The sequence below is a fragment of the Bidens hawaiensis genome, unplaced genomic scaffold, assembly GCF_021521415.1.
Source record: "Bidens hawaiensis isolate Kalapana, Puna unplaced genomic scaffold, B.hawaiensis_p1.1 tig00036852_1, whole genome shotgun sequence".
NCBI classification, from domain to species: Eukaryota; Viridiplantae; Streptophyta; class Magnoliopsida; order Asterales; family Asteraceae; genus Bidens; species Bidens hawaiensis.
The window spans coordinates 93,434-109,089 of NW_027496442.1; the positions used below are offsets into that span (position 1 = coordinate 93,434).

At 35.2% G+C, this 15,656-nt stretch overlaps 1 protein-coding gene across 1 annotated transcript; it reads left to right on the forward strand.

The window, feature by feature from the left end:
* The first annotated feature begins 5,260 nt into the window (after nucleotides 1-5,260).
* On the forward strand, nucleotides 5,261-14,913 carry LOC143588873 (serine/threonine-protein kinase VPS15-like). Its single transcript, XM_077069777.1, has 11 exons — nucleotides 5,261-5,578; nucleotides 7,575-7,697; nucleotides 7,838-7,883; nucleotides 8,016-8,176; nucleotides 8,398-8,477; nucleotides 8,555-8,660; nucleotides 9,286-9,462; nucleotides 9,543-12,350; nucleotides 13,117-13,364; nucleotides 13,467-13,566; nucleotides 14,593-14,913. The coding sequence occupies exons 1-11, from the start codon at nucleotides 5,306-5,308 to the stop codon at nucleotides 14,767-14,769; spliced, it is 4,299 nt and encodes a 1,432-aa protein (XP_076925892.1). The 5' UTR covers nucleotides 5,261-5,305; the 3' UTR covers nucleotides 14,770-14,913.
* The last annotated feature ends 743 nt before the right edge of the window (nucleotides 14,914-15,656 follow it).

Genomic DNA, 15,656 nt, shown 5'->3' on the forward strand with positions numbered 1-15,656 from the left:
TTGTATTATTATTTTGGTCGGGCATTATGCCTACCTTGCTTGGCTTGGCAATACCCTAGACACTTGGGCAGCACTTCGACATCGCTTGCTTATGAACTTCTACTTGATCAACACCTTCTTACACTTGGCACGCTTTTCGAGACGTCAACACCTTTGGCACGTACTTCGAGAAAATCACCAGGTCGTCGGGCAGTACCTCCTTCTTGTTCGGGATGTTGGGTAGTGACACGTATATCGAGGTAACGGGCACGGAAAACGAGGTTCGGGGCACGTTTATCGAGACGGATCAAGGGCACGCTTTACGAGGTAGCGTGTGAGTCTAGAAAGAGAGTATGTGTGTGATTTTTGAGGTGAGAATGGCATGAACCCGTAACCCCTATTTATAGGGCTGATCTTGGACCCATCGCGGTACGCGATGGGTCTCTGGGCTGACCCGTCGCGTACCGCGACGTAGGCTTGGCGAGTCAGACCACTAGACCTGCCACGTGTCAACACGTGGCAGCAGACGCTGGTACCGTGTGCCACGTGGCACACGTGTCAATCCGTGTCAGACACCCCCATCGCGGTACACGATGGGTGTCTTTCTTGACCCTGTCACGTAGCGCGATGGGTTTAGAAAACAGTATTTACATTTTAGTCCCTGGAGTTTGGAAATTGGCAGAATTGGTCCCTTGACTTTGGAAACTTGACATTTTTGGCCCGAAATTTACGTGATGTTACAACCTTTTCTTGGTTTGTTTTGTTGAAAAAATGTTAAAGACCCCATCGAAATCCCCATGCATTCCTTTACAAGTGAATGTGTTATTTTGATTATACGATTTCCTATATTGAGCTAATTTCTGTGTTCATCATAATTCACGAGTAGCCAATATGCTAAACGTGTAGGGGTAGCAGCTATGTTGAAGGATAATATACTCTCAAATCCCATTTCTTTGACTGCTTCAGTTTGTTTTTCAGATAATGATTTTATTACATCAATAAACTTGCCCGGGTTGCAACGCAATTTTAGTCTCTTGTTTTCAAAATCCATAAATGGCTTCCTAGGGATTGGCTTTGGAATCCTTCTCTTAGACCGTTTGTTAGGTGATTCAAAATCATCACCTGAGTCAACCAACTGCTTCTGTTTCTTCCCCACATCCTTTTTCATTATATCCTTATTTTGCTTCTTCCCCACATCATTCTTCACTATAGCTTTCTTTTGCTTCTGTTTCTTCATCACTATATCCTTCTTAACCTCCTTTTCTTTACCAGTAGTTTTTTTTGGCACTATAATCTTTGCATCGGTAGCTTCTTCTCCATCATCACCTAAAACAATAGGTGACGATTCATTATTGGAATATCTACAAGCCATTTTCACGGATATTCTTTCACTTTTTGTCCTTTTCACTATTTAATTAACGTTACAAACAGCTACTTAGAGCACATGTTAATAATTACTCTACTTATACATACTAAATACACTATATACACAACAACTACTACAACTATGACAATTACTCTAGTCATGAAAATAATTACACTACATCCTAAGAATATATTATAAAAGCCAAAATAGACAAGTTGCACACAAACAACAACTACTTAAAACACATGTTAATAATTACTCTACTTATACATACTAAATACACAACAACTACAAACAACTATGACAATTACTCTAGTCGTGAAATTAATTACACTACAGTCTAAGAACATATTACAAAGTCATATACAGACAAATTACACACAACAAACAACTACTTAGAGCACATGTTAATAATTACTCTACTTATACATACTAAATACACTATATACACAACTACTACAACTATGGCAATTACTATAGACATGAAAATAATTATACTATAGCCTAAGAACATATTACAAAAGCCATAAACAGATAAATTGCACACAAAAAACAACTACTTAGAACACATGTTAATAATTACTTTACTTATACACACTAAATACACTATATACACAACATCTACAAACAACTATGACAATTACTCTAGTCGTGAAAATAATTACACTACGGCCTAAGAACATATTACAAAAGTTATATACTAACAAATTACACACAAAAAAACTACTTAAAACACATGTTAATAATTACTCTACTTATACATAGTAAATGCACTATATACACATCAACTACTATAACTATGACAATTATTCTAGTCATAAAAATAGTTACACTACAGCCTAAGAACATATTACAAAAGCCATAAACAGACAAGTTGCACACAAAAAACAATTACTTAGAACACATGTTAATAATTACTCTACTTATACACACTATATACACAACAACTACAAACAACTATGACAATTACTCTAGTCGTGAAAAAAATTACACTACAACCTAAGAACATATTACAAAAGTAATAAACAGACAAGTTGCACACAAAAACAACTACTTAGAACACATGTTAATAATTACTCTACTTATGCATAATAAATACACTATATACTACAACTATGAAAATTACTCTAGTCGTGAAAATAGTTACACTACAGCCTAAGAACATGTTACAGAAACCTTAAACAGACAAGTTGCACACAAAAAACAACTAATTACTCTATGTGAGTACACTATAACCAGTTTTGATGGTTATAGTATGATAATTACACTACTTGAAAAAGTTATAAAAGAAACAAATAGAGTAATCACCTGTTGGTCTATCATGGTATTGTTTGCTTATTCATTCACTGTAATCTGGTGCTTTAGCATCTGTATCTGTATGAATGTGTGGAATATGTATGAATGTGTAGAATATGTATTTAGCATATGTTTTTGGTAATTCTTGTGAAAAAACTCAACTCAAAAACACATAATAAAAACTACATCCACAATATGAACCAACTTATGAAATGAACAAACGCCCCTTAAAAACGCCTTATTGATCCGCTCTTAGAATTTTAATTGAAAGCCATTTCTAGCAAGAACATTTTTACTCATTTCCAAACCGAACCAGAATCGTTAAAATATCTTCCGGTTTTGGTTTTTATTTTTAGCATTTAATAGTTCCAATTCAATTCCATTTATGTCTGCAGTGGCGAAGCTTGGGCTTAATCACGGGGGTGACCGAAGTTAAGAACCCAAAAATTTTGCGGGTCCATGATTCGGTTTGTGTCGGTGATTGGATTCGGGTCAGATCAAACAATATGACATATATATATATATATATATATATAAAACTTTTCTTCATTTATTCAAACGATTGTTCTTACAATAAAAAAAACAAGATAGTTTTTTAACCAACAAAAGACCTAAAATATTAATAATAATACGAGAGGAAGGGTGAGTAGGGATGAGAAAATTCGGTATTGGTACCGAACCAATACCGGTACCGATTTGGTACTGTCTGTACCGAATCAGTACCAAATTTTGAGTATCCCTAATTTTACCTTCAATTGTGATTTTCGGGATCGGGATTTTTGGTACCAGTAGGGTACCGATCCATCCCTAAGGATGAGTACCTAGAAGAAGAATTGCAAACACCTAAAATATTTATAAAAATAAATCTTTTACTATTCGACTATTATTTTATAACTTTTGTTACAAAAACTGCAAGGTTTTATAAAAAATCAAACGATGGGGTATTATATATAAAAAAAGAAAATCAGTGGTGACTGTTAGCTTTTCGGAAAAATACATCGGGGGTGACCGCACTTAATACCTACAAAATTTTTCAGCAAAAATCACGAAATTTACTCTATTAACCGAAAAAATGGCAATGACCGGGCCCACCCCAGATCCCAAAGTAGTTGCGCCCATGTCTGTCTAGTTCGGTTTTGAGCCATTGCTCAGCCTAGGAGTGAGTAGAAAACCAAATTAACCGAAAAATCAAACCGAAAAATTAACCAACGGTTAATTTTTTGTTTTTTTAAAAACCGAATTTTCGGTTTCGGTTTAGTTATCCATTTTTAAAAAACCGAAAAAAACTGAACCGAACCGATATGTGTATTTACTTAAATATTAATACAATTATACGTGTTTTGTATTGTTTTTTTGAAGATGAATAAGATGAATAAGATGAAGAATGAAGATTGAAACTAAACTTTTAGTGTTTTTTGATTAAAAACTTTGTTGAATTCTAAACTCTAGTACCTTTGCAAATTTGTATTTTTTTGGTTCCACATAACAAATCATATTTTTTTGTTTTGAATCTAATATGCATTTGAATTTTTTTTGGATTTTTTTTGCAACGTCAACACACACACACACAAAAAATTGATTATAACCGAACCAAATCCGAAAAAACAGAAAAACCGAAAAACCGAAAACCAAAAACCAATCGGTTTGTGTATTCGAAAAACCGAGTTTTATGTTTCGGTTTGGGTTTCACCTACAAACCGAATCGAATCGAACCAAATCAAACCGTGCTCACCCCCCATATCACCCATACTCTATTTATTTCGATGTAATAAATAAAAATAAAACATCAATCGCCTTTTGATAAAAATAAAAACAATCTAGGGTAAAGTTAAAATACAAAGAGAGACAAAAATGAGAAGTGTAAGATGGATTTTTGACCGCACCAAAAAGTAAAAACCCCTTAAAAATTAAAAAAAAATAATAATAAAAGAATCATAACTCAAATTATAAATAAAAAATAAAAAAACTGAAATGTTTTCACCTTCATTCCCGTTCAAAATTTAAACCAAAAAGTACAAAAAAATAAAAAAATTGACGAAAAGACACAATGCCGAGATCAAAGACAATGACGAAAATCAACAAAAGACACAACTATAACAAAAAAAAGACATAATAGATCGCAAAATATAGCACAATGTCTAACAAAATATAACAAAATATAAATAAAAAAAGACACAATATCAAGGAAAAAAAAACACAATCAATAACGAAAACAAACACAAAACACTGTGATAAACAAAAATACACAACGAATTTTGTCACTTACCATTGTTGTTTTTTATGAGAACGAAAAAGTCGATGAAACATTTTTGTATTTTTAAATTCTTTCGTTTTTTTATTACATTTCGAGTTATGATTTTTTTATTTTTTAAGGGGTAAAATAAGACTCTCAGATATAATGTGTTCGTCGCAAAATACAAAACGATAAGCTAACGACCACGCTGACTCCATTCTGTAACTCCCGTCGTCCCGTTGTCGTTACCGGAGTTTAATCCAAATCCGATTACTTCCTTCACACGCTTCCGATCTCTCAAATCACACCATCAATTCCACATATTATTATTATTATTACTATTATTATATCCCACTCTCAAACCCTAGTATTCACAATTCGAATTAAACATGAATTAGGGTTTGTAAACCAATAATAATAATAATATCCCCATGGGCAATAAGATCGCACGTACAACGCAAGCTTCTGCAACCGAGTACTACCTCCACGACCTCCCGTCGTCGTATAATTTGGTGCTGAAGGAGGTTTTGGGACGAGCACGGTTTCTGAAATCGATTCAGTGTAAGCATGATGAAGGATTGGTGCTTGTGAAGGTGTATTTTAAGCGCGGTGACTCCGTTGATTTGAGAGAGTATGAGAGGAGGTTGGCCAGGATTCGAGAGATCTTTAGTCGGATGGAGAACCCGCACGTCTGGCCCTTTCAGGTCTATTATTATTATTATTATTATTAATTGTTGTTGCTGTTGTATGTGTTAGTTTGTAGTTTATGATGTAAGTTTGCCTGTTTCTCGATAGATTTAAGGTTTGCCTACCTTCCGTGTTGTTGTTATTATTATTATTGTTATCTGATTGTGTAGAGGTATTTGAAGTTTAGGTAATTAGTATTGTTTAGTTATATTAGGCTATGTGTAGTGGAGGGGCTACAAAATGAGGTGGTTTGCGCCATGTGGTGTCAGTAAGCAAATGGTGGGCTTTCGTTTTAGGGGTGTAATGGTGTTGTAGCTCCATATATATATATATATATATATATATATATATATATATATATATATATTATTCTTCGTCCCGCCCTCTCCCCTTTATCGTCCCTATTATCGGCCGGGGGGGGGGGGTGTTCCTCAAAAAAATCTCCCCCATCGCCCCACTACGCATTGCCTTAGTATGGAGTTGAAGGAACTTAGCTTAATCTTAATTGAATGGTAATAAGCAGAGTTAGGGATGTAATTGAACTGAAACAAATCAAACAATGGCTTGTTCATGCTCGTCTTTTAAGCTTTTATAATTATAATTATTATTATTAATGTCTAATCGTTTTGTTAATTGTTGTTATTATTATAAAGCTGTTTGAAATTTAGGTTATTGAAGTACTGTTAGGGCTGTAAAAGAACCGAACAACTTATATCGAGATTTTTTTTATCTTGATTTATTATGTACAGAAAGAGAAACTTGGAAAGTTTTATAAATTAGAGGCAAATATTTTATAAGTTGGAGATTGATATGACTTGATGTAAACTGTGTAGTTATATTATTTTTCTAGTACCTCAAAACTCTGCTCAAATCTAGGAGTTATATGTAATTGAAAGGTAATGCTATCTCTACCAAAACAAAGGGGACATGTAAGAATTTCATAGAATGCTTATAGCATCATAATCGAAAAGTTGAAGAAGTTTTATTAGAATGGCTTCTAGACTTGTAGTATTGTTTAGGTAACTATTCAAAATATATGTCAAATCATAGGGTAAAAAAAGATAGATGCAGAATGCTTATGTAATTGTGTTATTACCTTTTTAGGCTGGATGATGCTTATTGTATGGTAACTGTGAGTTCTTCGGTGGTGCTATTGCTTCTGTATTTGGTTAATGATTTTAGATTAGAATGGTATATATAGATGGAACAAAAAGAATCTCACATTAAAAAGAAAAGGCATGACAAATAGTTGCCTGAGTGTGTGATTTGTTTGTCTTGCTGGGAAAAGAAGAGGGTAAAAATATACGCCAAAAGGATTGTTTAGGATCTTAGATTGCTCAGGTGAAACGTAGGCTTATAAAGCTATGTGTAGTGTTGGGTGCAATATTGAAAAAAGCTGAAAATTTACAACATATAAAAGTCTGTTAAGGTACAAAGAGAATTAAGTTTTAAGTTTTTGAATAAAGTAGACAACTTATCTTTATGCCAAGACGGGAGTGCCAAGCAGTGACACCATAAGTAATCTTTAACATGGATAAAATCAGCAATTAGGGTGTTTGTATAACAGAAATGGATATAAGGACTAAATTTGGTGACACGTGCAATGCAATCTTAGACTAAGTCGTTTTCGTTGTCGTTTTTCATACCTGCCTATTAGCAACAGGCTCACTTAAACTCCCAATTTCCTTCTTTTAAGTACCCAAAAATATGAATCATTTATCTTTCTAAATGATGGAACACATGAGCTTCAAATTCGTAGGTTGAACTGTGTAGAACTTTTATCCTAAATGAGTTAGGGTTGGCCAAGAATGAGTTTGAAGTAGTTCATTATAGCCTAAAAATGGTTTAATTTCTAAAAAATATGCTGTTGATTGGCTGTGTCTATTGTTTCTATATGCTGAACCAAGTGTCTGCATATTTGTGTATGTATGTTTATAGGTGACACACAAAAGTGATTTCGTAACTTGTTTTGTCAGTAATTTATTCTTTTCTAAAGAATAAAATGTATTGCAGTTTTGGCTTGAGACTGATAAAGCTGCTTACTTGTTGAGACAATACTTCTTCAATAACCTTCATGATCGACTGAGCACACGACCTTTTCTAAGCCTTGTTGAGAAGAAATGGCTGGCTTTTCAGGTTTACCCTTTATCCAGTTATATAAACTAATAATTTTATTATTATTATTATTATTATTATTATTATTACTATTATTATTATCACAATTCACAAGATTACATGATTCTGTGTTTTGTTTTCTTATGTTTCTTGTTGTGTAGTTGCTTTATGCAGTGAAACAGAGTCATGATAATGGCGTTTGTCATGGTTAGCTCATTGATATTATTCTTTTTTATATCTATATTCTAGAATAATGTATACATAAGCCTCATAAGTATTCTCTAGCTTTTATATATCATTTATGTGGTCTTGGTAGTGTGAATTTAATTATTTTTTCAGGTGATATTAAATGTGAGAACGTGTTGGTTACTTCTTGGAACTGGCTTTATCTTGCTGACTTTGCATCCTTTAAACCAACATACATTCCTCATGACGATCCCTCTGATTTCTCCTTTTTCTTTGATACTGGAGGAAGAAGACGCTGCTATCTTGCACCAGAGGTGAATTCATATTTCTTAAATAAATGTTGTTTTTTCGTTAGTTATTAATATATTTTTTTCACCTTAACTTTATAAATGTCCTAGAGTACTTTTGTTGTTCATATGGTAGTTCTATATTTCAAATAAGGTAGTTATTAGTTATGGTCAACGAATATTTAAATTATGGTCAACTCTCTCACACACCCAAAGAGGATTTGCTGACCTTTTTGTTACTGTTTTAGAGATTTTATGAGCATGGGGGTGAGATTCAAGTTGCACAAGATGCACCTTTAAGGCCATCAATGGACATCTTTTCTGTCGGGTAAGCCTTCTCTTTTTAATTATAATTGCGTTTAGATTGGTTTAACATTATCTTATTATCTGCTTTTGTTACTTTAGGTGTGTGATTGCAGAACTTTTTCTAGAAGGTCAACCCCTTTTTGAACTATCACAACTACTTGCATATCGAAGGGGCCAATTTGATCCCAGCCAACATTTAGAGAAGGTGAACTTTTGCTAGGCTTGTAAACGAACCGTTTGTTTTAACTTTAACCGAAACACTTAAACGGGCGAGTTCTCTTGTTCGTGTACGTTCATTCGTTAAGAAAATGAACATGGTTGTGTTCGTTCGCTAACAATATAAACGAATATTTCACAAACGTAATGAACTAATTTAATTGAACATAGATGAACGGACATAACCGAGCTAAAACCAATTAGAAGTAAATGTGAACGATGTGCTGGACTTACAAAGTTAAACGAACATAAATGAAAGTTCACTGTTCACAAGCACAAATGAACGAAAGACATATTTCATGCCCGCTTGTTTAACTAAATGAACAAAATTTTTTGGATATGTTCGTTCATTTATTAAATAAACGAACATAAACGAACTTCCCGCCGAACGGTTTATTGAACATTCTCAAACATAAATGAACGAACGAGACATATCTTATGTCCGCTCTTTTAACTACTTGAACAATTTTATTTTCATGTTCGCTCGTTTATTAAGTAAACGGACATAAACAAACTTCCCGCTGAACGTTCTGTTCGTTTACAAGCCTAGCTTTTGCTGATATACATTAATTCATATATAGTTCCTTATTATTTATTCTGAACATACAATGCAGATTCCAGATTCGGGAATCCGCAAAATGATTCTTCATATGATTCAACTAGACCCCGATTCCCGTTGCTCTGCTGAAAGCTACCTGCAAACGTATGCAGGTGCTGTTCTTCCATGCTACTTCTCACCATTCCTGCATAATTTATATTCAAATTTGAATCCAATCAATCCTGATTCTAGGGTAAGAAAGATCCAATTTAATGTTTGTTAAATTCATTTACTACCCAAAATGTATAAAGCTCTTTTAATCTTTTGATACAGGTGGCAATGCTCCAGCTTTCTTTCCCAGAAATACTAAAACAAATGTTAACCAACCGAACTGGGGATGAAACTGACATTAAACCAGATATAAAACTAAAGATGGAAGACGTTATTCTTTCAGAAAATTCCCCAAATCACAAACAAGGAAAGTTACTTCAAACAATCTCAAACGTGTTCAAAAGAAACCACCATCCGTTCTTAAGAGAAATCACAATGAGTGATTTAAACTCGTTAATGTCCGACTACGACAACCAGTCTGATACTTTCGGAATGCCATTCTTACCCCTACCACAAGACAACACTAGCTGTGAAGGAATGGTTTTAATCGCGTCATTACTCTGTTCGTGTATACGAAACGTTAAAACGCCTCAGTTAAGAAGAAGTGCAGTACTGTTATTAAAGTCGTGCTCGTTATACATCGATGACGATGATCGGTTACAGCGTGTGCTTCCCTACGTTATCGCTATGCTTTCGGATTCATCAGCAATCGTTAGATCGGCTGCTTTGGAAACGCTTTGTGATATCTTACCATTGGTTCGGGATTTCCCGCCAAGTGACTCGAAAATATTCCCCGAGTATATCCTCCCGATGCTTTCGATGCTTCCAGATGATCCGGAAGAAAGTGTGAGAATATGCTATGCGAGTAATATTTCTAAACTAGCGTTAACCGCTTACGGGTTTTTACTTCACTCGATAAGTTTAACAGAAGCCGGGGTTTTAAATGATTTAAGTGTAAATCAAAAATCACAAAAAATAACCGGGAAAAACGATGCACAGCTGGCGCAATTAAGGAAATCGATAGCTGAAGTTATTCAAGAGCTTGTGATGGGACCGAAACAAACACCGAATATAAGACGAGCGTTGTTACAAGATGTTGGTAATCTTTGTTGGTTTTTCGGTCAAAGACAAAGTAACGACTTCTTATTACCGATCTTACCCGCGTTTCTTAACGATCAAGACGAGCTTTTGCGGTCGGTTTTCTACCGTCAGATAATTTACGTTTGTTTCTTTGTCGGTCAACGGAGTGTCGAGGAGTATCTTTTACCGTATCTTGAACAGGCGTTGGGTGACTCGACCGAGGGCGTAATCGTCAATTCGTTAGATTGTTTGTCGATTTTATGCACAAGTGGGTTTTTAAGGAAACGGGTACTTCTTGAAATGATTGAACACGCGTTCCCGCTTTTATGTTACCCAAGTCAATGGGTTAGACGATCGGTGGTCACGTTTATTGCAGCGAGTAGTGAAACGTTAGGTGCGGTTGATTCATACGTTTTTCTTGTTCCGTTAATTCGTCCTTTTCTTCGTAGGCAACCGGCTTCTTTAGCTTCTGAAAAAGCTCTTTTTTCGTGTTTAAAACCTCCCGTTTCAAGACAGGTTTTTTACCAGATTTTAGAAAACAACAAAAGTTCAGATATGTTGGAAAGACAAAGGAAAATATGGTACAACAACTCATCATCGTCATCATCTTCAAAAGCCAAACAACCGGAAAGCGATGACGCTTACACGAAAAGTGTTCGTGAGCTGGACCAGATCAAAATGTGGCCTGATTGGAAGCCTGTTACCGGCACGATTCACCAGTCGTTTACTCTCGGTGAGATTGGAAGCTTTGCGAGAACCGCTTCAGGTTCGGTTGATATTTTGGATCCTTTATTTTCAGACAAGTTAAAGTTTTCGGGTTTTATGTCGCCACAAATTAGCGGTGCGAGTAGTTTAATCGGTGATAAGTCGTCAGACGGTATACCGTTATACTATTTCAAATACGATAACCGAAAATCGCCACCTGGAAACGTGCCTGCAGCGCCTGAATCCTTGTCATCAACGACTGATTCTCAACTTCATAGAGTGGTACACGAGCTGGAAGATCGCGAACCGGATCAAACCGTCCACGTCAGCAACAAGTTTCAAGAACTCCACGTCAGCAACAAGTTTCAAGAACTCCACGTCAGCAACAAGTTACAAGAAACAGGATCTTTAAAAGGCGTCTCGGTTATGGTGGACGATAACTCTTCAAACTCAAGCTCAAATCCCGATCCCGGGTGGCGTCCACGTGGCGTGTTAGTGGCACACTTACAAGAACACCGTTCAGCCGTCAACGACATTTCGCTTTCAACCGACCAAACGTTTTTTGTAACCGCGTCCGATGATTCCACCGTTAAGGTTTGGGACTCTAGGAAACTGGAAAAGGACATCTCGTTCAAATCAAAATTAACGTATTGTCTAGACGGAAGCCGTGCACTTTGCACCACGATGATCCACGGGTCGGCCCAGGTGGTTGTAGGGGCATCCGACGGTACAATCCACACGTTTTCAGTCGATTACGTTTCTCACGGGCTCGGAACCGTTGTGGAAAAATACTCGGGAATCATCGACATAAAAAAGAATAATATTAAAGAAGGTGCGATTCTCACATTATTAAATTATAATTCAAGTGGTGGTGATGATGGTAAAATGTATCTTTACAGTACACAGAACTGTGGGATACACTTATGTGATACGCGAGAGAATGCAAATGTATGGAATAAGAAAGTTGTTCCTGAAGAAGGGTATGTGTGTGCACTTGTGGCAAGCCCATGTGGGAATTGGTTTGTGTCGGGTTCTTCACGGGGGGTTTTAACGTTATGGGATTTGAGATTTGGGATTCCGGTTAACTCTTGGCAGTATTCGGTTGCGTGTCCGATAGCAGATATGTGTCTTTTTGTTCCTAGTCAGAGTTCCTCGGTGTCAACCACAGTTAGACCACTGGTTTATGTTGCAGCGGGTTGTAATGAAGTTTCTTTGTGGAATGCAGAAAATGGGAGTTGTCACCAGGTACATTACTCATTCTGAGCTTTACTGCATGGGTCGATTTTGGGCTAAAACCTAACCAAAAACCGAAAATTTGGTTGGTTTCGATTTTCTCGGTTTGGGTTCGTTTTGGTTTTTTAGGTTTTACCATTGGTTTATGTTGCAGTTTGTATGAAACTATTTTTTAAATAATTACAAAAATGACATGTTTAACTGAACGTTATTGACTTATTTCTTAATATTTGGGTGCGTGTGTGCTTTTTAAAAATTGAAGATGTGATATTGGATAAGCATACTCAGTTGTACTGTTTTAAGTTGCATTAGTTGATCATTAAACGTTCAGTGTTTGTAAAACTTGATTATTTTTTCCTGTGTTAATAGATAGAGTGAATAAAAAAGGCGGTCTTGTTAGAGAAAAAAGTACTTTGTGTAATGGGTAAACGTCTCACAGGTTGGGTTAAATGGAAGGGTAATTAAGTAATTTTAGCTATGTATAGATAATCGATTTTTTTATGAGTGGCAAAAATATGGAGGTTAGGTCGGGTTGTGTAATGGTCGAAGCGGGTTTGGTCCGAACCTTGCAACTTTAAATTCAGGTCAAATGGATTTGAATCAAAACGAGTTGGATCCAAACTAAAGCAAGTTTGATCTTTGGATCCAAAATTGAATTCTTTAGTTTTTTTTATCTATATAATTCAGCCTAATTGTTATAGTGCTACTTTCTTTTTCTTTGTTCCCCGCTCTCTTTATTTTTTTCTTCCTAACAAATTGCTATTTGTTTTGTATGCAGGTATTGAGGGTTGCAAACAGCGATAACGACACTGACACATCGGACCAACCTTTTGCCCTTGCCCGCCCATCCAACAAGACACATTCTAAAGTAGATTCTAGAAGAAATGTAAACTTCAAGTACAGGGTCGATGAACTTAACGAACCCGCTCCACGGTCACCTGGAATCCGTTCACTGCTCCCATTACCTGGCGGCGATCTCTTAACTGGCGGCACCGACTTGAAAATCCGGCGATGGGATCATTCGAGGTTTCTACTCTTTCCCTTTTCAGTTTTTATTCATATTCTTGTCTCATCAAAATATTGTCATTACCATATCAACACTGACCTTTTTTTTTTAAATTAATGCAGCCCAGAACGAACTTATTGTGTTTGCGGCCCGTCAATTAAGGGCGTTGGGAATGATGAGTTCTATGAAACCAAATCCAGTTTCGGTGTGCAAATCGTTCAGGTATGTTAATATTAATATTAAACAACTAAAGTAAAAAATCAATTACAAATAAAAAAATACTGTTCAAACAATCTCACTAAGACTTTTATATGAGTACCATATTAAATTTGTGTTTTCAGTTTATTTTTATGATTCTTTTATGATTGTTGTTAATAAGTTAATAATTAATATTTATTTTTGATTTATTTACTATCCCTCTCGTGACCAAAGAGGTTGGTCATCAATGTTTTTTTAACTTTCAACGGTGGTGCGGTTGTAAGTAGGGCTGTGAACGAACCGAAACGAACGAAGCCTTGTTTATGTTCGTTCGTTAAGCATTTTTTGGACAAAAAAATGATCCGCGTACACAAATCGAACGGAGTTTCTTGTTTGTGTTGTTCATTAATGAAATAATCTAGTTCATGTTCACTCTTTAATTTCATAAACGAACACAGACGAACATAAACGATCCAAGCAAACATAAAAGGATATAAATGAACAAATAAACATAAGCTATAACGTATTTAGTTTGATGGATAAAAATAAACAACCTTAACTCAAGTGTTAAGACATAAGTCACATAATCAATCAAAATAAATGTGAATTTAAGTGCTAAGGTTTGTAGCATAAAAGTTAAGATATTAAACCAATAAAAATATAAATTTTTAAAAAAGTTTAAATGTTAGGACACTAAACTAAAATTTTAAAAAATATATAGTATTGAAACTTTTAATGACAGAATATAAACGAACGAACATAAACGGACACCTTCCCGAACGTTCATGAACATGATTGATATTAAGCGAATGAACTTAAATGATTTTTTCGGTGTCGTGTGGTTTACAGCCATAATTGTACGCACTTGATCTCATTATTTAGCAGGGTATGCCGTGAGCTTTCCGGTAACAAGTTCTCATGGCCTCTAAAAAAATGAAAATGAAAATTGCCGGTTGGAGATTGATTAGTGTCATCAAGAAACAATACACTAATAATACCAAATCCATGTTTAATAATAAGTCTCACATAAGATTCACTTGTTAATAACAGGAGTCGAAAAGACGAGTGTTAGAAACAAGGCCGACTGGCAAAGCGGTTCTTGCAGCTGCAGCCACCGACACGGGCGGCTGTCACCGTGACTCTATCCTCTCTCTAGCTTCCGTAAAACTGAACCAGAGACTGTTGTTATCAAGCAGCAGAGATGGCACGGTCAAGGTTTGGAAGTAGACTGGTAATTATATGTACATATTTAGTATTAGTGCTGTCTAATACTGCATTACAAGTTTTTATACATATTATTTTACATGTGTTATTTTATAAGGTTTGTGATTAGCATCAAGGTTATTATCAGCTTCTGTTTTTATTATGGTTGATAATATTATTGTTCATTCACTTGTTTTACTTTTATAGCAAGTTCTGTCTAATTTACACGTGTCTCGGCTCGAGTATGAGTTGGTTTGGTTTATTTGGTAATCAGTAAAGATTGTTTGGTTAATTTGGTTTATAATCATTTAACAGCTAACTCGAAGCTAGTTTTAATTAATAAAGAATAAATTACAACAAATATGTTACTTGTACAAAAATAATGACACAAGTTTATAAAATATAATCTATTATTTACAATAAGTAGAAAAATATTTAAAACTATAAGTCCATAACAAAAGTTTTGATATACAGCATATTGGTTTGTAAAAAAATTTTAAAAAATTATGAAGGATGGTTTTAAAGTTGGTTCGGTTTAGTTAATGTGATTATTTATATACATGTAAGCGTAACTTAAGCATAAAAACTAGTTATCATAAAACGACGGAACCACCCGTTTCTTAATTGATCCATTTAGTTGAGTTTTATAGTTGTTTCAGTTATGGTTCGGTTTTCTGCTCACACATAAACGTGTGTGAGTGTGTCGGGTTGATTCTATCGATCTATAATAACTTAAGAGGTAATTTGTTATGGGAAGAATAGTAGAAGGGTGTAGGTGCCATTAATAAAAGTAGATGGCCGTAAATATTTAATTGGTCCAGTTATAGCCCCATGACTTTCCTTATGAGGTTGAGTGGGGGGGGGGGTCTCAATTGTGGGTTTTTACGTGGATGGGTAGGCTAGGTCACCAC